Source organism: Pelophylax lessonae, assembly GCF_965119305.1.
Source record: "Pelophylax lessonae genome assembly, chromosome: 3".
NCBI classification, from domain to species: domain Eukaryota; kingdom Metazoa; phylum Chordata; class Amphibia; order Anura; family Ranidae; genus Pelophylax; species Pelophylax lessonae.
Window position 1 is genome coordinate 32,051,033 of NC_138770.1, and position 23,518 is coordinate 32,074,550.

At 45.2% G+C, this 23,518-nt stretch overlaps 3 protein-coding genes across 3 annotated transcripts in view; 1 reads left to right on the forward strand and 2 right to left on the reverse strand.

Moving 5' to 3' along the window:
- The window catches only part of LOC309549905 (uncharacterized protein), a gene marked incomplete at both ends in the record, with an annotated part of 228,719 nt that extends 219,711 nt beyond the window's left edge, over positions 1 to 9,008 (forward strand). Inside the window, one exon of the mRNA XM_082250395.1 lies at positions 8,381 to 9,008. Within this exon, the coding sequence (XP_082106521.1) occupies positions 8,381 to 9,008 (628 nt within the window). The remainder of the gene's footprint in view (positions 1 to 8,380) is intronic.
- Positions 1 to 23,518, reverse strand: part of LOC309550274 (uncharacterized protein) — a gene marked incomplete at both ends in the record, with an annotated part of 1,476,097 nt that overhangs the window by 227,836 nt on the left and 1,224,743 nt on the right.
- LOC309549909 (uncharacterized protein) lies at positions 1,118 to 6,720 on the reverse strand (the record flags this gene model as incomplete). The annotated part of the gene is made up of 4 exons (XM_082250399.1): positions 1,118 to 1,410; positions 1,531 to 1,737; positions 1,817 to 2,044; positions 6,712 to 6,720. 4 exons carry the CDS (start codon positions 6,718 to 6,720, stop codon positions 1,207 to 1,209), a joined length of 648 nt encoding a protein of 215 aa, XP_082106525.1. The 3' UTR covers positions 1,118 to 1,206.

Below are 23,518 nucleotides of genomic sequence, written 5' to 3' on the forward strand. Positions count from 1 at the left end.
TATGTCCCTTGTTCTATTTTCTGGCATATACTCATGAGTGATACCGGTGGGTACTCTGGAACAAACCATTACTGGGAGCTTAAGTAGGAGCCACAGGAAGGGATACCTTATACTAGGACCATCCAGGTTTCCAGTAGGACGTTTCCATCTGGACGCAAGTGGACATCGCTGGGCTGCTGGACTTACTTTAATACACCCGCTATATACCCCTGTGTGGGGTGGGTGTTTCTGGTAAGTGGGCTCTCTTACCAGAAAGGATCACCCAGCACCCCACCACTTGTCATGGAGTCACAACCCCCCCCTTTAATCATTCACTAGAGTGTTGTCACCTATATCGGATTGGGGATTGTATACCTGCTTGTGGTCACTGCATGTGACATATAGACTGTTTATTTATACTGGACTTTTTTCTGCGGTGTATACTGGATACTGTTTACTGTTGGCACTTTACATCACCCTGATATCACAATACAGGGCTGAAATGTTTTTTATAAAGACACTATTGCACTTTCTCACTAGCACTTTATATTTGCATGGATTTCTGATACACTTGTCGAGTGCTATTTGTTGCTCATTGCTATTAATCACTATTTATGTACTTATGCACTAGCCACTTTATACAAACACCTTATATATTGCACTTGGATATTATACATTATATATTGTGAGCATTATCATTTACATAAGGATTGTTGATTTTTGTCACTTATTTATTTATGAGCAACTAGTATTTTATTTTTAAAAAATTTTTTTATAGTGCACTAGCACCAATTTGATACATTTGGTTTACCTTAGGCAGCGCCACCATCCCTCCTAATGATACAACCTTACCCAACCAAACATCACTAAGTAATAATGCTATTGAAATGATGACAATTTTATTGTTTGGAACATGATATTATATTGAGGATTGGAGATGGACCTTTCATATGGTGTACAGTATCTCCTCCTCATTTGTTTGGAACAAGACATTAGACTCAGGCATGGGGCAGAAGACCCAAAACTCATAACCTAGGTGCCTATATCATGCACATTTTTTTTGCCAGCCGAATCCCAGAATCTCCATAAATCCAGTCTAGAGACATAAATTGTGTCTGCAGCACAGAGAAGGAAGATTATCGGAGAGAAATACAGGAATACAGGACGGGGAACACAGCTCAGGAAAGTGACCAGGGTATTACAGGCTAATATCACCCAGTGCCTGCCCTACTCTGGACCAATCAGTGAGCAGTATGGGTGGAGGAATGTATTTAGTGTTAATGACCCACCTGTGCTGATCTCTGTAGGAGTGTCCTCCTCTATAAATGTCCCCGTTATTCCATCCTCCTCCATAGACTGCTGATCATCCCTCACATACCTCTCTTCTTCTTCTGCTTTAACCTCAAATTCTATATCGATTGGATCTCCACTCTAAATCAAGAAAATGAAAGAATATCATCTGTAAAATATAAGATTTATTATTGTGACATCACATAAAAATCCACACATTGTCTCCATGAGTCTGTGTTTTATAATCTCTGTCTCACCAACCTTGTAACAGTGAGGGATGGTGTGACCTTCCTGTGTGGAATCCCGGGAATACAGAGGACGGGGACATCTCTCTGGTGGGTTCCTGGTATTAGGTGGCTCCATCATATCCTTGTGTCCTTCTGAAAACTCCTCCATCACTCCATACTCCTCATCCTCCTCTTTATACTCTTCTTTAACATCAATATTATTATCCCCGAGGTTTCCACTCTGAATATATAATAAAACATTCATTGTGACAAATATACTGTATATAAATCAGAACTACCAATCATTGACAATCATCTACCTGATGATGGTGAGGGATGGTGTGACCTTCCTGTGTGGAATCCCGGGAATACAGAGGACGGGGACATCTCTCTGGTGGGTTTCTGTAGCTGGATGACTCCTCCATGGTGTCCTGGTACAGATCTTTGCGTTCTTTTAGAAACTCTGACTCCTTCTTCACCCCATCCTCTTCATCCTCCTCTTTTATCTCTTCTTTAACCTCAACTTTAGAATTTCTCAGGTTTCCACTCTGAATATATAATAAAAATGACATCAATGGTAACAATGCAGATAATGTACAGATCCTAATGATACTATCAGTGATTGTTCCTCATCTACCTGATGATGGTGGGGGATGGGGTGACCTTCCTGTGTGGAATCCCGGGAATACAGAGGACGGGGACATCTCTCTGGTGGGTTCCCATTACTGGATCCATCTGTAGGAAACACACACACTGACTGAATACATTGTTTCTATGTGTTTATCAGATGATGGGGGATCTAGGTGGATCCTCCGTACTGCTCTCTCCTTTACAATAAAGTCTCCTCTTACCCGGTGATGTGAGGGGCGGCTGATTCTCCATCATGACGTCCTTGTAGAGATCTTTGTGTCCTTCTAAATACTCCCACTCCTCCATGGAGAAATAGACAGTGACATCCTGACACCTTATAGGAACCTGACACACACAATGATACAGTCACCATCCAGACACATCCCTTGTCTGTTACTGGATAATGTCCCAGAATTCCCAGCACCGCTCACCTCTCCTCCATGATCTCTCTGGTGACTTCTAGAATCTTCTTTGTATTTCTCTATTCTATCAGGGAGGGAGGTGGAGGCAATGTGATGGTCATATGATCTCCAGACTTCACAGGAGGAAAACTCTAGATCTGAACACAAATAGTAAAATCAAATGATATTCCCAGAATCCTCCTCACCTCACCATTCAGGTTTCCATTTCATTAAAGCCCCACCTCAGACTGAGGTATAATTTACCCACACAGGAACCCCACACTACGTAGAGTAAAAGCTTGTTGCAGGCATTCTGACATCATTACATACAACGCAGGACCAACAGACCCACTTTGCTAGTGAGGATGCCAAGGATCCGCCCACATCCTAAGAGCATGAGAAAAAAAAGCCAGATGGATGGACATTGAACATTTAGATGGGGAGATTTGAGGGACCCTCTATATGAGGATCCTGTGCAAACCAAATCGTTGTTCCCGGGTGCCTCCCACTTCTCCTAAAATGAAGAGTGAACTTTGACCTTTACCATACAGAAATCTGTCAGGAATCTGTGAAAGTAATCTCTCATGTGAGCAGGTGACGTGCGGAGGAACGGAGTGTAAATAGCAGACAATTTTCTCCAGAGCTCCTAATGGTGGGGATGGATTTTGCTGCATGCTGGGCCAGGTTTTCACCCCAGGGTCACTGCAGGTGTGGAGAAAAGCTGTGTAAGAGGATATGGAGGAGAGATGAGGAGGAGATCCAGGAATCAGGATAAAGGTCAGGACAAGCAATAGACGAGTGCATCCAAGAAATGAAGCCGGGGTCACTACACAGAAAATCAATCCAAGGAAACAACCGGCAGGACGAGGAATAGCAAGAAGGAGCTCAGAGACAAATGAGAATATTGCTCAGCCAATGGGAGATTATCTCAGCATGACTTACATAATGAAGGAGATGAGGGGGAGGGGAGGTGACCATCGATACATGGAAATTCAGCTGGTTCAGCAGGGATCGGTCACATTTCCATCCATGTGTGGTCACTGCCGGATAAAAGTCACTCCATCAGCGGCTGCAGCCAATAGCCTTATCACTGATCTGTGTATTCTGAGAGTGGAGGAGCGCCCCCCATTGTCAGAATACAATAGTGCAGCGGGGAGGATTCCCCCATCCCCCTCCAATGTGTGGATGGGGGAATCGCTTCAGTTTTTTTTCACTCATCCCTCTGGCTGAAAGATAAAACGGAACCATGTATGGCCAGCTTTATATAGCAAGATATATTATTCATCAATTGATCCCCCTGAAGGGGTTAATCTATGTATTACCTCCTCTGCCGCCAATTCCTGCATTGTCTTCTCTCTCCGTCCTACCAAATGGAATGTCCTGTCAGAATCTGACATCACTTCCTGTCTGTAGCTGACATCACTTCCTGTCTGTATTCCATAGAGACTTCCTGTCTGGGTAGAAGTGAGATCACCACCTTGTGGAGCTCAGAGGAACTGCAGCCCTGAGAACCGTCTGGTAGTGTGAACACGGCCTTGTGTTGTGTGTGTATGTACTGTATATCCTTCCCCTTTCTCTCCTCCCTGAGTGTGTATGAAGAGGCGGAGCTCCTGCTGGAACAGCGGTCGGAGGAGGAAGCCGAGTCTAGGAGGGAGACTGACAGAAAGCGCAGCAGACTTGCAGGAGTGAGCGAGGAGGATCCAGTTCCTTTGCCATCGGAGGTGAGGAGAGTGTGAAGGATGTTTGTGACTCTGGTAGCTGAAAAGCTGGGAGTCATATTGCTCTGGTGAGTGGGGAAGCACTACTAAGGGGGCGCCCTCACCATCACGTGTGTAAGAGGTGGAAGAAGGCGTGGCTACACTACAGCTGGCACAGTTTGGAGCACGGAGAACTTTCACACCTTATCAATTTTTTATTCATTTGTGAATTTATATTAACAAAATAAGTTCACTGAAGTAGATGGAAAGTGGAAGCAGTGGACTTGCAGAGAACATTATATTGAGCACAAAATATTGTATGATTACATGAATTTGCACAGATTTTAAGTTTATTTAATATAGCAGCAAATATTATAAGAATAAAGAAATTGTGCAAAGTGGAAGCAGTAGATCTGCAGAGAATATTATTTTGAGCCCCTAGCACTTTATATATGAATGTATCCACATATTTTAGTGTATTTGTGATCATTTATGTGCACACACAATAGGACAGCGCTGTGACACATAATGCTCTTCTAGTTGATAAAGGGAATACTTACCTTTGTTACAGCAGCAGTCCGGTAGAAGTTATTTTTGTAGGTATTTGAGTTGTTACACACAGCGCAGGTTTTTTCCATTTATATTGGTGACATAATTGCCCAAATCTGGGTATCAGGAGCCATTTCCACCCTTTACTCTCGGCTGGGGTTCTTTGTATCCATATAACAGTTGTTTTACATCAGTGGTCCTCAACTCCGGTCCTCAGGGCCCACTAACAGGCCAGATTTTGAGTATTACCTTGGGGAGATGCAGACTAGAGTACTGCAATCACTGAGCAGCAAATTATATCACCTGGGATGTATTTCAGTTATCTTGCAAACCTGGACTGTTGGTGGGCCCTGAGGACCAGGGTTGAGGACCAGTGTTCTACATGACTAAATCTGTGATCAATTTTACTGCCAAATCAAAGGTGCCAAAATGTCTCCCCCCCCCCCCCCGAGCAGTAATATATTTCTATCCCCCTTGGTGGGAGTGGAGATGACCCATCTATAAGGATATACAGTACATACACACACAGCACAAGGCCGTGTTCACACTACCAGATGTTTCTCAGAGCTGCAGTTCCTCTGAAATCCACAAGGTGGTGATCTCACTTCTACCCAGACAGGAAGTCTCTATGGAATACAGACAGGAAGTGATGTCAGGTACACACAGGAAGTTCCGGGTGAGAGGTCAGTCAGGAGGAAGTAGAGAGAAGACATCGCTGGAAGGGGCAGCAGAGGAGGTAATAAGATCTTATTTTCTATTTACACCCAGTAACTCCCCCGTCATGTCCGTCCTCTTCCTCCATAGTCACTGTGATGTCTTTTATCTCCAGCAGATGATGATAAACACATATATAGTGTGGAAACCTAGATAAACCCCTTCAGGGGGATCAGTTGATGAATAATATATCTTGCTTCCAAATATGGCCATACATGGTTCCGTTTTATCGTTCAGCCAGCAGGATGAGTAAAAAAAGCTACACTTATTCCCCATCCACACATTGGAGGGGGATGGGAGAGTCCTCCCCGCTGCATTATTGTATTCTGACAATGGGGGGGGGGCGCTCCTCCGCTCTCAGAATATACAGATCAGTGATGAAGCTATTGGCTGCAGCCGCTGAACGAGTGACTTTTATCCTGGAGTGACCACACATGGATGGAAATGTGACCGATCCTTGCTGAACCAGCTGAACTTCCATGTATCTATGGTCACCTTAAGCCCCCTTTCACACAGGTGGACCGTTCAGATCAGCCTGTCCGTTTTTTTGGCGGATCTGAACGGTCCCCCCATGCATCTCTATGGGGGATCGGATGTCAGCAGAGACATGTCCGCTGACATCCAATCAGATCCGTTAAATCTGGATGGATGGAAACCCTATTTTCCATCCGTCCAGCAGATCGGATGAGAACGGACCAACGGTCCGTTCCCATCCGATTTCCCCCATAGAGATGCATGGGGAACTGACAGCTGTGTCTCTGTACACAGAGCGGAGACACAGCTGTCATCCTCCTGCTCAGCGGGGGATCGGCGGATCGATCCAACGCTGAGAAAAACGGAATCCGTCCGATGGACAGATAGTGTTAAAGGGGCCTTAGTGACCTCCTCCCCTCCCCCTAATCTCCTTCATTATGTAAGTCATGCTGAGATAATCTCCCATTGGCTGAGCAATATTCTCATTTGTCTCTGAGCTCCTTCTTGCTATTCCTCGTCCTGCCTGTTGTTTCCTTGGATTGATTTTCTGTGTAGTGACCCCGGCTTCATCTCTTGGATGCGCTCGTCTGTTGCTTGTCCTGACCTTTATCCTGATTCCTGGATCTCCTCCTCCTCTCACACCCAACATAAAGAATAGAATTTGTGATCCAAGTGGCCAAATTTTACGAGAATCTCGGACCCCAAGAATAATAGAAAACACTAAACTGTCCAGATTAAATATTTTCTCACTGGGACCATAGTGCTTAAATAAATACCGACCTTCATATTACTTCCTGATATCCTCATCCTATTATTGTACAACCAATACCAATCCAGATAATTCTCTGTTATCAATATTATCTGTCTACAGGGAAACCTTCATAGATGATGGCACCAATGAGGACGGAGGAGGACCGGAGTCACATGACTGAGAAGATACTAAACCTCACCCTGGAGATCATCAACCTGCTGACCGGAGAGATGAGGAGGATTCTGGGAGGTCACATGACATCACTCTTATCTCTATTAATAAAACACAGACCTGACCGGAGAGGTGAGGAGGATTCTGGGATTCTAACATGATATTCCTATTGGTTCCTCAATACAGAGATTTCCTCTTCTGAAGTCAGGTGATCATATGACCATCACAGTGCCTCCATGTGACTCCCTAAAACCTGAGAGACACAACATGCAGAAGATTCTAGAAGTCACCAAGAAGATGATGGAGCTGCTGACAGGAGAGGTGAGCGGTGCTGGGAATTCTGGGACATTATCCAGTAACAGACAAGGGATGTGTCTGGATGGTGACTGTATCATTGTGTGTGTCAGGTTCCTATAAGGTGTCAGGATGTCACTGTCTATTTCTCCATGGAGGAGTGGGAGTATTTAGAAGGACACAAGGATCTCTACAAGGACGTCATGATGGAGAATCAGCCGCCCCTCACATCACCGGGTAAGAGGAGACTTTATTGTAAAGGAGAGAGCAGTACGAAGGCCAACTCTGGTGTTCAACAGCAAATGCCAATCGAGCTCCACAGTGCCGGGCAGTGAGCACAGGGCCCACTAGAGGACGTCGGGCCCTCAGGCCACCCTCATGAAGTCTGTTTCTGATTGTTTGGTCAGAGACATTCACACCAGTGTCCTGCTGGAGGTCATTTTGTAGGGCTCTGGCAGCGCTCATCCTGGTCCTCCTTGCACAAAGGAGCAGATACCGGTCCTGCTGATGGGTTAAGGACCTTCTATGGCCCTGTCCAGCTCTCCTAGAGTAACTGCCTGTCTCCTGGAATCTCCTCCATGCTCCTCAGACTGTGCTGGGAGACACAGCAAACCTTCTGGCAATGGGAGGTATTGAGGTGCCATCCTGGAGGAGTTGGACTGCCTGTGCAACCTCTATAGGGTCCAGGTATGGCCTCATCCTACCAGTAGTGACACTGACCCCAGACAAATGTAACACTAGTGACAAACACTCAGAAAAGATGAGTAGGGAAAATGTCAGTGGCCTCCACCTGTAAAACCATTCCTGTTTTGGAGGTTGTCTCATTGTTGCCCATCTAGTGCACCTGTTGGTAACAACCCCCTCTGCTACTTGACTGACCAGATGAATATCCCAGGAGTTTCCCTGACTTGATGCTATACTCTGATTATAAAGTGTTGAGCAGTGTATATGAGTGTGGAAAACTCTTGGTAATTTTTCTTGTCTTCTGACAGACGGACTCTGTGGTGGGAATAGAAGGACATCGGAGGAAGATGTGACTACAGAAGATAATGACATGGCATCTTCTCCAGAAGTAAATCCCGTTCCTCATAATATACATGACAGACCTCACCATTGGAGGAGATCATTGGAATCTCCTGATACTTCACATAGTCCTCTAATATCTGACAGTGCCGACGGGTGCGGGAAACCATCTCATCTCAGGGAATCTTCTTTATACCATACAGGGGAGAATTCATTGTCATGTTCAGAGTGCGGGAAATGTTTTAGTCAGAAAGTAGACCTTTTTAGGCACCAGAGAATACACACAGGGGAGCGTCCCTATTCATGTTCAGAGTGCGGGAAATGTTTTAGTCAAAAAGGACAACTTCTTAGGCACCAGAGAATTCACACAGGGGAGCGTCCCTATTCATGTTCAGAGTGCGGGAAACGTTTTAGTCAAAAAGGACACCTTCTTAGGCACCAGAGAATACACAAAGGTGAGATTCCCTATTCATGTTCTGAGTGCGGGAAATGTTTCAATCGTAAAGAAACCCTTCTTAGCCATCAGAGAATACACACAGGTGAGCGTCTCTATTCATGTTCAGAGTGCGGGAAATGTTTTAATGATAAAAGAATCCTTCTTAGCCATCAGAGAATACACACGGGTGACCTTCCCTATTCATGTTTTGAGTGTGGGAAATGTTTTATTCAAAAAAGATACCTTCTTCATCACCAGAGAACTCACACAGGGGAGCGTCCCTATTCATGTTCAGAGTGCGGGAAATGCTTTAATGATAAAGGAAACCTTCTTAGCCATCAGAGAATACATACAGGTGAGCTTCCCTATTAATGTTCAAAGTGCAGGAAATGTTTTAATCATAAAGGAAACATTCTTAGCTATGAGAGAATACACACAGTTGACTCTCCATATTCATGTTCAGAGTGCGGGAATTGTTTTGTGCTCAAACGTTTACTTGTTAGACAACAGAAAGTTCATACAGGCGAGCGTCTCGAATCTTGTGCAGAGTGCGGGAAAGTTTTAACTAAGAAAGAGCACCTACTTACACACAGGTGAGCGCCCTTTACGAGTGTGGGAAATGTTTTGAAAACAAATGTTTATTTCATGGAAACCAGAAAGTTCATACGGGCGAGCGTCCTATTTCATGTTCAGAGTGCGGGAAATGTTTTAATCAGAAGGGATGCCTCCTTATGCACCAGAGAAGATACATGGGTGAATGTCCCTATTCATGTTCAGAGTGTGGGAAATGTTTGACTTCTTATGTTTCACTCCTTAGAGGCTCCGTTTTCATGTTCAGAGTGCGGAAAAGTGTAAAAATAAAAGAAATATAATGAAACATCAGAGTATGCCCCCTGCTGGTACTACAGGAAATGGACGCTGGATTGTAACGGGTGGAACTGTTTAGTCCATAAACAAATGTGAAACCACCACAGTCCACTCGGGGTTGGTTTACACCCGCATCGCCCTCTGACCCGCTGTGGAGTTGGCAGGCAGCTGGGAGCCCTTATGTTAACCCTGTAAAGCCCATGCCAGTACGCTGCAACCGTATGCATTGGGGCTGTTGCGGCACGACCCCATGCAGTTGAATAGCATTGCCCAATGTGACCGGGGGGTGTGAGGTTTGCAAATTGCAGTGCCATGTGTACTGCCCCTTTCGGCTGCCATTTAAGCTTAGGGGGGTGGTAAAATCATGACTCAACTGTCTACCTTTACCGATCCCTCCCCACATGAGGCAACAGGCAGGAAATCATGACAATACATGAGGCGACAGCTGGGCATTCATTACATTACATGGGGCAACAAGTGGGCAATCATCGCAATACATGAGGCAACAGGTGGGCATTAATGATAATACATGGGGCAACATGTGGGCAATTATAACAATACATGAGGCAACAGTGATAATGATAATACATAGAGCATAAAGTGGGCAATCACCACAATACACGGGGCAACAGATGGACATTCCTAAAAATACATGGCGTAACAAGTGGGCAATCATCAGAGAACATGGGGCAACAGATGGACAATCATGTCAATACACGAAGCAACAAGTGGGCAATCATTACAATACATAGGGCAACAAGAGAGCAATCCTGACTATACATGGTCCATCGTGCAACTACATGGGGCAACAAGTGGGCAATCATGACAATACCTGGGAAATAAGTGGGCAGTCATGAAAATACATGAGGCGACAGCTGGGCATTCATGACATTACATGGGGCAACAAGTGGGCAATTATCGCAATACATGAGGCAACAGGTGGGCATTAATGATAATACATGGGGCAACAAGTGGGCAATTATGACAATACATGAGGCAACAGTGATAATGATAATACATAGAGCATAAAGTGGGCAATCACCACAATACATGGGGAAACAGATGGGCATTCCTAAAAATACATGGCATAACAAGTGGGCAATCATCAGAGAACATGGGGCAACAGATGGACAATCATGTCAATACACAAAGCAACAAGTGGGCAATCATTACAATACATAGGGCAACAAGAGAGCAATCCTGACTATACATGGTCCATCGTACTTGAGGCAACAGGTGGGCATTCATGACAATAGATGAGGCAACAGATGGGCATTCAACAAGTGGGCAATCATCATAATACATGGAGCAGCAGACAAACAATTATAACAATACATGGGGCAACAAGCAAGCAATTAGACAGGAAAGATGTATCGGCTATAAAGAGGGCGATGTCGGTGCTGGACCAGCCGTCATGAGAGACAAAGATCAGACAAAGGTATATATAAAGAAAACATTTTTTATTAATGAAAATACATCTAATAAAATCCTCTACAGCAAGAGTACAGTTATACAAAGATCAACATACATATAAAAGCAGAAGACGTATGTGGACCTCTTAGTAACACCTTACCCACACCCAGCCCCACACAGGTACATAAAATAATGTCCTATAGTGGTATCCAATGCATTTTGCCTACTCGGCTTCTTCAGGGAAGGGTAGGGGTAGAGGATTCACAGTATTGTTTATAAAATCAGAGATGGTCCCATGTATAGAAGGGCAAACAAGCCACCTAAAAAGCGTTTAAGAGACTGAATCGTCCATGCAGGGGATCAAATCGCATTTAATTCAGAGCTTTTTGTTATTTATAGAGCCAGTTTATACTGTTTATCTTCAATACAGAGTGGATGCGCATAGAGTCACCGGGGCTTTCAAGGAGATTTCTATCCACCATAGTCCAAATGAAGGCATGGAGCGGGACAGGGGCATTTAATCACACAAACCATCCAATACAACCAGAGCCCCTAGTGCACTGGTGCATGTCATCCCCTCCAAGGATGTCCCTTTCCAGGGTATTTAAAGGATCTAGGAAGGCTGCAATAAACTTGATTGGTATTATGGGTAAGCTATATTCGCTACCCTTAAAGTGTGCTGATAAGCCTTTCAGTGCAGGTAAGAGGGACGTCTTCAGCCCATTCAGTCTGCTCTCCCAGCAGCCTTGCTAATAGCCTATACATTTTCCTGTCTGATATCTTTAGGGTGTTGGGGCAGGAATTGACTGTTGGGACGTTTATTTACTTTTTCCCAACAAGCGAGCAATCATGACAATACATGGCCTATCATGGAACGGGAAATGCTTTATTCTTTCTGTGTTCTACTTATAAATATGTATATAGATCTAACCTACTGGATGGAAAAAGATCACTGTAACATGCATTAACCCACAGCAGCCAATCAGGATTTATCTTTCACTTGTGAACCTTTTCTATTGGTTGCTTAATTTTATTTCTTCTTTTTGATTTATTGAAGTAGCCGGCTTTTTATTGGTCCAACCAATGTATGATTATTAATACATTTGACACATTTGTTAACTCTATTATAAAAGATTTAAGCTTTATTTTATTCATATCATTACTGTGTGGTAATCGCTTATTCTGATCTTGTACAATAAAAACTCTTCGTACAATATTCTGTGCCGAGTCTTCTTTTTTACCAATGATTAGATGATCGGTGATTGGAATGTGATCAGTTCATAGAGAGTCATCCATTGGGGTTTTATTAGTGAGATGGAGAGTGGAGAAGGCACCACATTGACAGCCATTGGAGGCCCTTTCTAAAGCCCTAAACTTTTTGGCAACCTGTCTATGACATTAGTCTTCCAAACTCTATCTCACTGAGCTAAGGCCAGAAGAGTTCCAGGAGTTCTTCTCTGTCCACAGTTCCCAAACCAAAAGGAGACATCCACCACATCTTCAAACCTAAAGCCTCGTACACGTACCGATTGTTGGGCGTGAATTTTCGGCCGCCGCCCGATCGGCCGATTATCGGCTTGTTAGTATGATGCTTCCGACAACCGACTGCGACTTTTCGGCCGAACAAAATCTGGTGTGCATGCTATAAAATTTTTGTTGGCCGTCAACAGAACGGCCGATTGTTCCTCAGTCAGTACAGATTTCGGCAAACAAAAATCAGTTGAGCAAGACTGGGCATGCTCAGAGAAGAAAAAACACACGGAAAGTTAACCATCACATGACATCACTTTGCAGTTGGTTGTTGTTGGCCGAAAAAATTTGTGTGCAGTCTAGAGCACATTTCAACCAACACAACAACACTGGACAAAAGACGGCCGATCGGTCGGCCAACAATCAGTACGTGTGTACGAGGCTTTAGGCCCTAAATGTCCTCAGCTGGGCACAAGGGTTCCGCATTCAATCAACCATACAATAACCTCTCTCTTTATCAGGGAGCCTTTTTTTTTTTTGACCACCTCACGTACATTTACTGCAGCAATGCTGGCCGTTCTGCAAAGAATCACATACCTGTACATCATCTGCATTTCCAGGTCTGGAGCCAGAAGAGTTCCAGGAGTTCTACTCTGTCCACATTTCACAAACCAAAAGAAGACATCTACCACATATTGGATCTAAAGGCCCTAAATGTCCCCAGCTGGGCTCAGGAGTTCCGCATACAATTCACCAGGTCATAGCCTCTCTCTTTATCAGGGTGACTTTGTGTTGACCACCCAACAAACATTTTCTGCAAAGAATCACGTACCTGTCTGTCCTCTGCATTTTCATGTCTGGAACGCGTATGCGCACCTCCAGCGCCCAGCTCCCACTGCACACAGCGGGAGCCAATTAGCGGGTCCGACGGACATGATTAATGCAGGCACCCGGCAATTGTTCCCGAGAGAGGCAGAACAGTGGTCTGCCGATGTAAACAAGGCAGATTGCCGTTCTGGTAGTAGGGAAGATGGAGATCCTGTGTTTCTGGAGAAAGGAGATACTGGCGCACAGAGTTTATATATAGTCCAGCCAGCAATAAACATCTAAATATTCCAATTATCAGGGCAGAGGGTTGTAACGGATCAACCGGCACCCCGAATGGGTACCTCCGTTGACGGATGCTCCTAGTGCTTCCCGAGGGCTCCAAGCACTCCACCAGACACCATAACCACCTCAGACCGCCCTACCTCACTGCAAAATTTGGAACCCCCGGACATGTTCAGGGCCTGAGCTTTGGCCTTGCAAATGTGCCAATGCCAAGCTTGCCATACTGCACCAAGCTGACCTAACCCACCGGCTAGGGGCACTAAATTTGGCACAGGAATACTAGAGGCCCCCAAAGATAGACCTCCCCTATATCTGTGCCAAATTTGGGAACCTGGCCCCTCATAGTTCGCCTACTGTGACTTCACCTATAGTAATGTAACACCTTCCTAGGTGGGTACTAGGAAAAGTATATGTGTGGCCCTGTCTGCTTATCAGGGGGCCTGATCAGTTAGTTAGGCTGTCATGTGTTTCTAGGTGTAGTCTGTTAAGTCTGGGGAGCCCTGAAGCATTCAGCAGTGCAGCAAAAGTGTACAAGTAGCTACCTCAGGAAGGAGTACCTAAGGCAGATAAGAGAGGACTTCTTAGTTGAAGCTCAGTTACAAGAATAGTTCAGTGTTAACCGGCAGCCAGCGTCAAGCGGTACTATTTAAGTGTCTCCGCCAAATTGTTCATAGTTGAATTAAAGGAGTATCCCACTCATCCCTTCTCCCATCCAAGTTACCAAATAAATATAAAAAACCCAAAGATCCTGGACTGGTCATTGTCTCAGTGCTCACACTTGGAGAACATGCTTAAATGCACTGTTGTTGCTAGCGGTAACCCAGGGGAACCCATATCAAGCAAAACGGCTGGGAATTGTGCTACAGTAACATGTTAAGCCTATCATGCTACAGCCACTGTGAAATCCCCTAAGCACTGACTGTGTCCCCCCCTCTTCCAGCCTGTATTCCCCCTCATCCAGCCTGTATCCCCCCCTCATCAAGCCTGTATCCCCCTCCTCATCCAGTCTGTATCCCCCCTTATCCAGTCTGTATTCCCCCGTCATTCAGCCTGTGTCCGTGTCCCCATCAGAGTGCTCCTTTACATCCAGTGTGTCCCCATCAGAGTCCTCCTTTACATACATGTCCCCATCAGAGTGCTCCTCTACATCCAGTGTGTTCCTGTCAGAGTCCCTCCTTTACATCCATGTCCCCATCAGAGTGCCCCTTTACACCCAGTGTCCCCATCAGAGTTCTCCTTTACATCCGTGTCCCCATCAGAGTGCCCCTTTACATCCAGTGTGTCCCTGTCAGAGTCCTCCTTTACATCAGTGTCCCCGTCAGAGTACTCCTTTACATCAGTGTCCCTGTCAGAGATCCCCTATATTATTTAGGACAGAGATCCCCTTTATTATTCCAGTCAGAGTCCCCCTTTATTTTTTCCAGTCAGAGTTCCCCTTTAATATTCGAGTCAGAGTTCCCCTTTAATATTCGAGTCAGAGTTCCCCTTTAATATTCCAGTCAGAGTGCCCCTTTATTATACCAGTCAGAGTTCCCCTTTATTATTTATCTATTACATCCGTGTCCCCATGAGAGCTCCCCTTTGAATCAGTGTCCCTGTGCAGTTAGAGTGCCTCTTTAATGTGCCCCGATAAGAGCTGTGTTACTGTTCTGTAATCAGATAATATTCTGCCATTTGTCAATATGAATCTCACATAAGAATAAGCCGTTCCGTCCCATGCATGCGCAGATAGTACAACGAGCGAGGCAGAATCTGACATTAGATACTACCCGCTCTGTCTCTCCCGTCGAAAAATGCATCTGACGGACTGTGCATGCTCAACGATTACGTCAACCCCAGCTGATCGGAAGAAGTCAGCTGGAGTGACATCACCTACTGCGCATGCGCAGTTCGTGGGATGCATTTTCCGACAGGAAGCATTATTCGACAGGACACCGGCAATACAGCCGAGCTGCAGATACAAAATTGGCCGCACAATGGCAGTGTTTCCCAACAATATAGGCAGCTGCAGTTACAAAATTGACCACACGGTGGCAGTGTTTCCCGGCAATACAGCCGAGCTGCAGTTACAAAATTGGCCACATGATGGCAGTGTTTCCCAACGATACAGACGAGCTGCAATTACAAAATTGACCACATGGTGACAGTGTTTCCCAGCAATACAGCCGAGCTGCAGTTACAAAATTGGCCACACGGTGGCAGTGTTTCCCGGCAATACAGCCGAGCTGAAGTTACAAAATTGGCCACACGTTGGCAGTGTTTCCCAACAATATAGGTAGCTGCAGTTACAAAATTGGCCACACGGTGGCAGTGTTTCCCGACAATACAGCCGAGCTGAAGTTACAAAATTGGCCACACGGTGGCAGTGTTTCACAACAATATAGGTAGCTGCAGTTATAAAATTGGCCACACGGTGGCAGTGTTTCCCGGCAATATCGACGAGCTGCAGTTACAAGATTGGCCACACGGTGGCAGTGTTTCCCAACAATATAGGCAGCTGCAGTTACAAAATTGGCCACACGGTGGCAGTGTTTCCCAATAATATAGGCAGCTGCAGTTACAAAATTGGCCACACTGTGGCAGTGTTTCCCAGCAATACAGCCGAGCTGCAGTTACAAAATTGGTCACACGGTGGCAGTGTTTCCCAACAATATAGGCAGCTGCAGTTACAAAATTGACCACACGGTGGCAGTGTTTCCCGGTGTTCTTTAGTCGAACCCGTTTAAATTCTGGACCCTCGTCACTTCCGGGGACACTCCGTCACCACCAGCTGCTGCGAGCCCTGGTGCGCATGCGCACAAGGCATTTTCAAGGTCTGATGAAATTCTAAGACTTACGAACAGCTGACTGAGAGGAGGAGGGGCTAAGGTGGGAAGCACACACCGCTGCGGAAAATTTTACAACACCGCCGCGCAGAGCTGACTTAGAGGAGGCGGGAAGGAAGTGAATACTCATACTAAATAGTAATAATAAAAAATGTTTTGTATTTCTTATTATTTTTTTTCATTACTATTTAGTATTCACTTCCTTCCCGCCTCCTCTAAGTCAGCTCTGCAACATGTTCCTTGCTCGATGATGCGGCGGTGTTGCAACATTATCCCACAGCGATGTGTGCGTCCCACCTCAGCCCCTCCTCCTCTCAGCTGTTCGTAAGTCTTAGAATTTCATCGGGCCGTGAAAATGCCTTGTGCGCATGCGCATCGGGGCTCGCATCAGCTGGGTTATGACATAGCGTGACCGGAAGTGACGAGGGTCTGGTATTTTCATGGATCCGACAAAATTTTAGAACACCGGCAATACGGCCGAGCTGAAGTTACAAAATTGGCCACACGGTGGCAGTGTTTCCCAACAATATAGGCAGCTGCAGTTACAAAATCGACCACACGGTGGCAGTGTTTCCCAACAATATAGACGAGCTGCAGTTACAAATTTGGCCACACGGTGGCAGTGTTTCCCAACAATATAGGCAGCTGCAGTTACAAAATTGGCCACACGTTAGCAGTATTTCCCCGGCAATACAGCCGAGCTGCAGTTAAAAAATTGACCACGCGGAGGCAGTGATTCCCGACAATACAGCCGAGCTGCAGTTAAAAAAGTGGCCAAACGGTGGCAGTGTTTCCCAGCAATACCGCTGAGCTGCAGTTAAAAAATTGACCACACGATGGCAGTGTTTCCCGGCAATACAGCCGAGCTGCAGTTACAAAATTGACCACACGGTGGCAGTGTTTCCCGGCAATACAGCCGAGCTGCAGTTACAGAATTGACCACACGGTGGCAGTGCTTCCCCGGTAATACAGCCGAGCTGCAGTAACAAATTTGACCACACGGCAATACAGCCGAGCTGCAGATATAAAATTGGCCACACGGTGGCAGTGTTTCTCAGCAATACAGCCGAGCTGTAGACATAAAATTGGCCACACGGTGGCAGTGTTTCCCGACAAACCTTCAGTTTCTATTAGAGATTTGTTGTTGGAGAGAATTGGAACTGCACTGATATTGTTATAAAAATACCAACAATTACAAATCTGCATTTTATTTACATTGTAAAACGTCCATATATATTTCTCATTTATTTAACCTCTTGCTGTCTGGGGCATTTTTCACATCCATGTACAAATATAATGTTCTGTCATGTAAATTGTTACCAAAAATGTCAAGAATAAAAATTGCACACACCTGTGACAAATTACGGAGCCTAAAATCATCCATAGGTGTCCCTTATAAAAGCCTTTCCAGGTTTACAGCTTATCGGTAAATGTGATCTCTGCTGGTAGAATTCTTCTCTCACACTCAGCAGAGATACCCGCCTGACAGGGAAGTGACGGGCTCACTTAGTTATAGCTATCAGCGGCCGCCCGCCCGGTGTGTTAGTTCATTCATACACATAATCGTAGTAGTGACATGACCGGGAGGCGGGACTTTTCAAACCTGCGCTGCGCCCACAGCGGCCATCATTAATTTCGGCATCTTTAACCCATTTTCGGCCGAAAATGTCGGTTGCCGAAATTTCGGTGCACCCCTACCTCACATGGATGGCGATACCTCACATGGATGACTATACCTCACATGGATGGCGATACCTCACATGAATGACGATACCTCACATGGATGGAGATACCTCACATGGATGACTATACCTCACATGGATGGCGATACCTCACATGGATGGCCATACTTCACATGGATTGCGCAATAACTTTTTATGCATGTGTGCCAGACCTACGTGTGCGTTTACATTTCAAAGGACGAGGGTGCTCTTAAATCTTTATTTATTTTATTAAAATGTATTTTCTGTATGCTTTTTACATTTTTTCTTTATTTAACTTTTTTGCTACCACAAGGAATGAAGAACATCCCTTGTGATAGCTTTGTCAGGGACAGGTACTCTTTATGGAGAAATCCAGGGTCTATCTGATCCCTCCTTTGCCTCCAAGGTAGCTGATCCAATAGAGCCCTGAAAACTGAATTGATGGAATCCTCGCCATGAGTCTGCATTATCCGCATCCCATCCAAGACATATGTATCTCACAAAAGTAAGTACACCCCTCACATTTTTGTAAATATTTTATTCTATCTTTTCATGTGACAACACTGAAGAAATTTCACGTTGCTACAATGTAAAGTAGTGAGTGTACAGCTTGTATAACAGTGTGAATTTGCTGTCCTCTCAAAATAACTCAACACTCAGCCATTAATGTCTAAAGCGCTGGCAACAAAAGTGAGTACGCCCCTAAGTGACAATGTCCAAATTGGGCCCAAAGTGTCAATATTTTGTGTGGCCACCATTATTTTCCAGCACTGCCTTAACCCTCTTGGGCATGGAGTTCACCAGAGCTTCACAGGTTGTCACTGGAGTCCTCTTCCACTCCTCCAGGACAACATCACAAAGCTGGTGGATGTTAGAGACCTTGCGCTCCTTCACCTTCCGTTTGAGGATGCCCCACAGATGCTCAATAGGATTTAGGTCTGGAGACATGCTTGGCCAGTCCATCACCTTTACCCTCAGCTTCTTTAGAAAGGCAGTGGTCGTCTTGGAGGTGTGTTTGGGGTCGTTATCATGTTGGAATACTGCCCTGCGGCCCAGTCTCCGAAGGGAGGGGATCATGCTCTGCTTCAGAATGTCACAGTACATGTTGCCATTCATGGTTCCCTCAATGAACTGTAGCTCCCCAGTGCTGGCAGCACTCATGCAGCCCCAGACCATGACACTCCCACCACCATGCTTGACTGTAGGCAAGACACACTTGTCTTTGTACTCCTCACCTGGTTGCCGCCACACACGCTTGACACCATCTGTAAAAAATAAGTGTATCTTGGTCTCATCAGACCACAGGACATGGTTCCAGTAATCAATGTCCTTAGTCTGCTTGTCTTCAGCAAACTGTTTGTGGGCTTTCTTGTGCATCATCTTTAGAAGAGGCTTCCTTCTGGGATGACAGCCATGCAGACCAATTTTATGCAGTGTGCGGCGTATGGTCTGAGCACTGACAGGCTGACCCCCTCACCCCTTCAACCTCTGCAGCAATGCTAACAGCACTCATACGTTACATACATAGTTACATAGTAGGTGAGGTTGAATAAAGACAATAGTCTATTTAGTTCAACCTGTGTAGGCATGCGTGGCTGTAATCATCTCACATAGCCCTAAATGTTCTGATCCTTGAGATGTACGTCTAAGAGTCTTTTGAAAGCCACCATACTTTCCGCAGAAACCACCTCTTGTGGTAGAGAATTCCACAATCTTGTAGCCCTAACAGTAAAGAACCCCCCACGTTGCCTGAGGTTAAAACGCTTCTCCTCTAATCGCATTGTATGCCCTCGAGTCCTCATGCAATCCCTTCGACTGAACAGCTTTTTTTCTAAGCTGAGCTCCCCATTGAGATATTTATAAATTGCTATCATGTCCCCCCTCAGGCGTCTCTTCTCCAGGGAGAATAAATCAAGCGATTGCAGACGCTCTTCATAATTAAGGTCCTCCAATCCCCTAATCAGTTTAGTTGCCCTTCTCTGGACTCTCTCCAGCTCCAACACATCCCTCCTGAGGACTGGCGACCAGAACTGGACAGAATACTCCAGATGCGGTCGGACCAGAGTTTTATAAAGTAGAAGGATTATAGTCTTATCTCTGGAATACATCCCTTTCTTTATGCATGCTAATATTCTGCTGGCTTTGGCAGCTGCCGCTTGACATTGCATGCTATTGCCTAATCTATCATCAACCAAGACTCCCAGATCTTTCTCCATTTTTGATTCCCCCAAAGTTTCCCCCCCAGCGTGTATTGTGCTTTTATGTTTTTAGTCCCCAAGTGCAAAACCTTACACTTCTCCACATTAAACCTCATTTGCCATGTCGTTGCCCACTCCGTTATTTTGTCCAGGTCATTCTGTAGGATATCTGCTTCATGCTGTGCAGTTATTGCCCTGGCCAATTTTGTGTCATCTGCAAAAACTGATATAGAACTTCTGATCCCGACCTCAATACTGTTTATGAATAAATTGAACAAGTTTGGTCCGAGGACTGAGCCTTGGGGGACCCCGCTTACTACCTCAGACCAGTCTGAGTATGCGCTGTTTATTACCACCCTTTGGACACGCCCTTTTAGCCAGTTCTGTATCCAAGAGCAAATGAGCTGTCGATACCTGCAGACCTTATTTTATAAATTAAGCGCTTGTGGGGAACTGTATCAAACGCCTTAGCGAAATCCAAGTACAACACATCCACCGGTCTGCCCCTATCTAGCTCACAGCTCAACTCCTCGTAGAATGTTAAGAGATTGGTTTGACAAGAACGCCCATTTGTAAACCCGTGCTGATTACTGCTAATGATGTTGTTATCTTTAGCAAACTCTACAATATAGTCCCTTATCATCCCCTCCAGAAGTTTACATACTATTGCTGTCAAACTGACAGGCCTATAATTTCCCGGGATATGCCTCTGCCCCTTTTTGAATATCGGAATCACGTTAGCTTTCCTCCAATCCCCTGGTACATCTCCTGTCCTAATACTGTCAGCAAAGATCAGAAACAGTGGTCTAGATATAACCTTACTGAGTTCCTTGAGTACTCTCTGATGTACACCATTCGGGCCTGGTGATTTGTTTGTGTTAAGTTTATCCAGCCTTTCCCTGATTTCACCCTCTGTTAGCCATAGTGGCAAGTCCTGTGTATTACTACTAACCATACAGTCATGGTCAGTGTACCCCTCCTTTTCCTGTGTAAATACTGATGAGAAAAAAAGCGTTCAGCGCGGTTGCTTTTTCAGTGTCCTCTGTAACCATCCCCCCATCATCGCTAATTATGTGTGCAATATGATCTGCCCTCGTTTTTTTGCTGTTGATTAGTGTTGAGCGAACACGGACTGTATTATTCGTGTTCGTACCGAATAATTGGATTTTTTGTACCCGAACACGGACACGGACACTTTACTGTATGTTCGGGTAAAAATCCGTGTTCGGTCGTTTTATTTCCGGGTTTTGCATGCTTTGGCGCTCTTTTCATGGCGGGCTTTCAACAGCCAATCAACAATCGTTTAACTGGTGTGCCTTAAGCCATCCCAGCCATGCCTGCAAATGTCTCAGTAGCTGTGATTGGCCGTCTGAAGCATGTGACCAAGTCTTTATAAGTTCGAGGCAGCCGCAGCGGCGTCATTATGCTGCTTAGATTCAGGGACAGAGCACACATCAACGTGCTGGCTGCTGATTAGGGAAAGATAGGCAGGAAAAAACCATTTGTGTCCGGATAGAATTGAGGGACAGGTCGGAGTGTTTAGGCAGGGCGAGTTGTAGGCATTTTAGGGATAGAGTCTGCTGAATTATAGGGTCAGTGTCTTCTACAAACTACAATCGATATTGCTGTGTGGGGGGTGGGGTCTGCACTCAATCCTGATCTACGATCTCTTCTCAATCCTGTTAGGGACAGAGTCTGCTGAATTTTAGGGAAACTGTGTTCTACAAACTACAATCGATATTGCTGTGTGGTGTGGGATTGGAGATAGGCAGGTGTCAGTGATCCACATCCATTTTTCTGTGTGTGAGCTGCAGTGAACACAATCTTTTTGGGCTGCAGTGAACACAATCTTTTTGGGCTGCAGTGAACACAATCTTTGTGGGGTGCAGTGAACAAAATCCTTTGTGGGGTGCAGTGAACACAATCTTTTTGGGGTGCAGTGAACAAAATCCTTTTTGGGGTGCAGTGAACAACATCCTTTTTGGGGTGCAGTGAACACAATCTTTTTGGGGTGCAGTGAACAAAATCCTTTGTGGGGTGCAGTGAACACAATCTTTTTGGGGTGCAGTGAACACAATCTTTTTGGGGTGGAGTGAACAACATCCTTTTTGGGGTGCAGTGAACAAAATCCTTTTTGGGGTGCAGTGAACAAAATCATTTTTGGGGTGCAGTGAACACAATCTTTTTGGGGTGCAGTGAACACAATCTTTGTGGGGTGCAGTGAACACAATCTTTTTGGGGTGGAGTGAACAACATCCTTTTTGGGGTGGAGTGAACAACATCCTTTTTGGGGTGCAGTGAACACAATCTTTTTGGGGTGCAGTGAACACAATCTTTGTGGGGTACAGTGAACAGAATCTTTGTGGGGTGCAGTGAACACAATCTTTGGGGGGTACAGTGAACACAATCTTTGTGAGGTGCAGTGAACACAATCTTTGTGGGGTGCAGTGAACACAATCATTGTGGGGTGCAGTGAACTCAATCTTTGTGGGGTACAGTGAACACAATCTCATACTTCTGAAGGTTTGAGGGTGCTGCCTGTTCCATACTCCCCCTACTCCTCATCTAGCCTTTTAGGGGTACAAACAATAGTAATTGGGGCCTAGTGTGGTTGTGTACGTGTGATATACATACACTTTTTTGGGATCATATTTTCTATTCCGCTATTTAATCAAAAACCTTTGGGGATCAGTTAAATTGGGGGATAGTCTGTGTTGGTACGTGTGAGAGAGATCCACCTTTCCAAGTTGTTGGGGTTCATCTCATACTTCTGAAGGTTTGAGGGTGCTGCCTGTTCCATACTCCCCCTACTCCTAGCCTTTTAGGGGTACAAACAATAGTAATTGGGGCCTAGTGTGGTTGTGTACGTGTGATATACATACACTTTTTTGGGATCATATTTTCTATTCCGCTATTTAATCAAAAACCTTTGGGGATCAGTTAAATTGGGGGATAGTCTGTGTTGGTACGTGTGAGAGAGATCCACCTTTCCAAGTTGTTGGGGTTTATCTCATACTTCTGAAGGTTTGAGGGTGCTGCCTGTTCCATACTCCCCCTACTCCTAGCCTTTTAGGGGTACAAACAATAGTAATTGGGGCCTAGTGTGGTTGTGTACGTGTGATATACATACACTTTTTTGGGATCATATTTTCTATTCCGCTATTTAATCAAAAACCTTTGGGGATCAGTTAAATTGGGGGATAGTCTGTGTTGGTACGTGTGAGAGAGATCCACCTTTCCAAGTTGTTGAGGTTCATCTCATACTTCTGAAGGTTTGAGGGTGCTGCCTGTTCCAT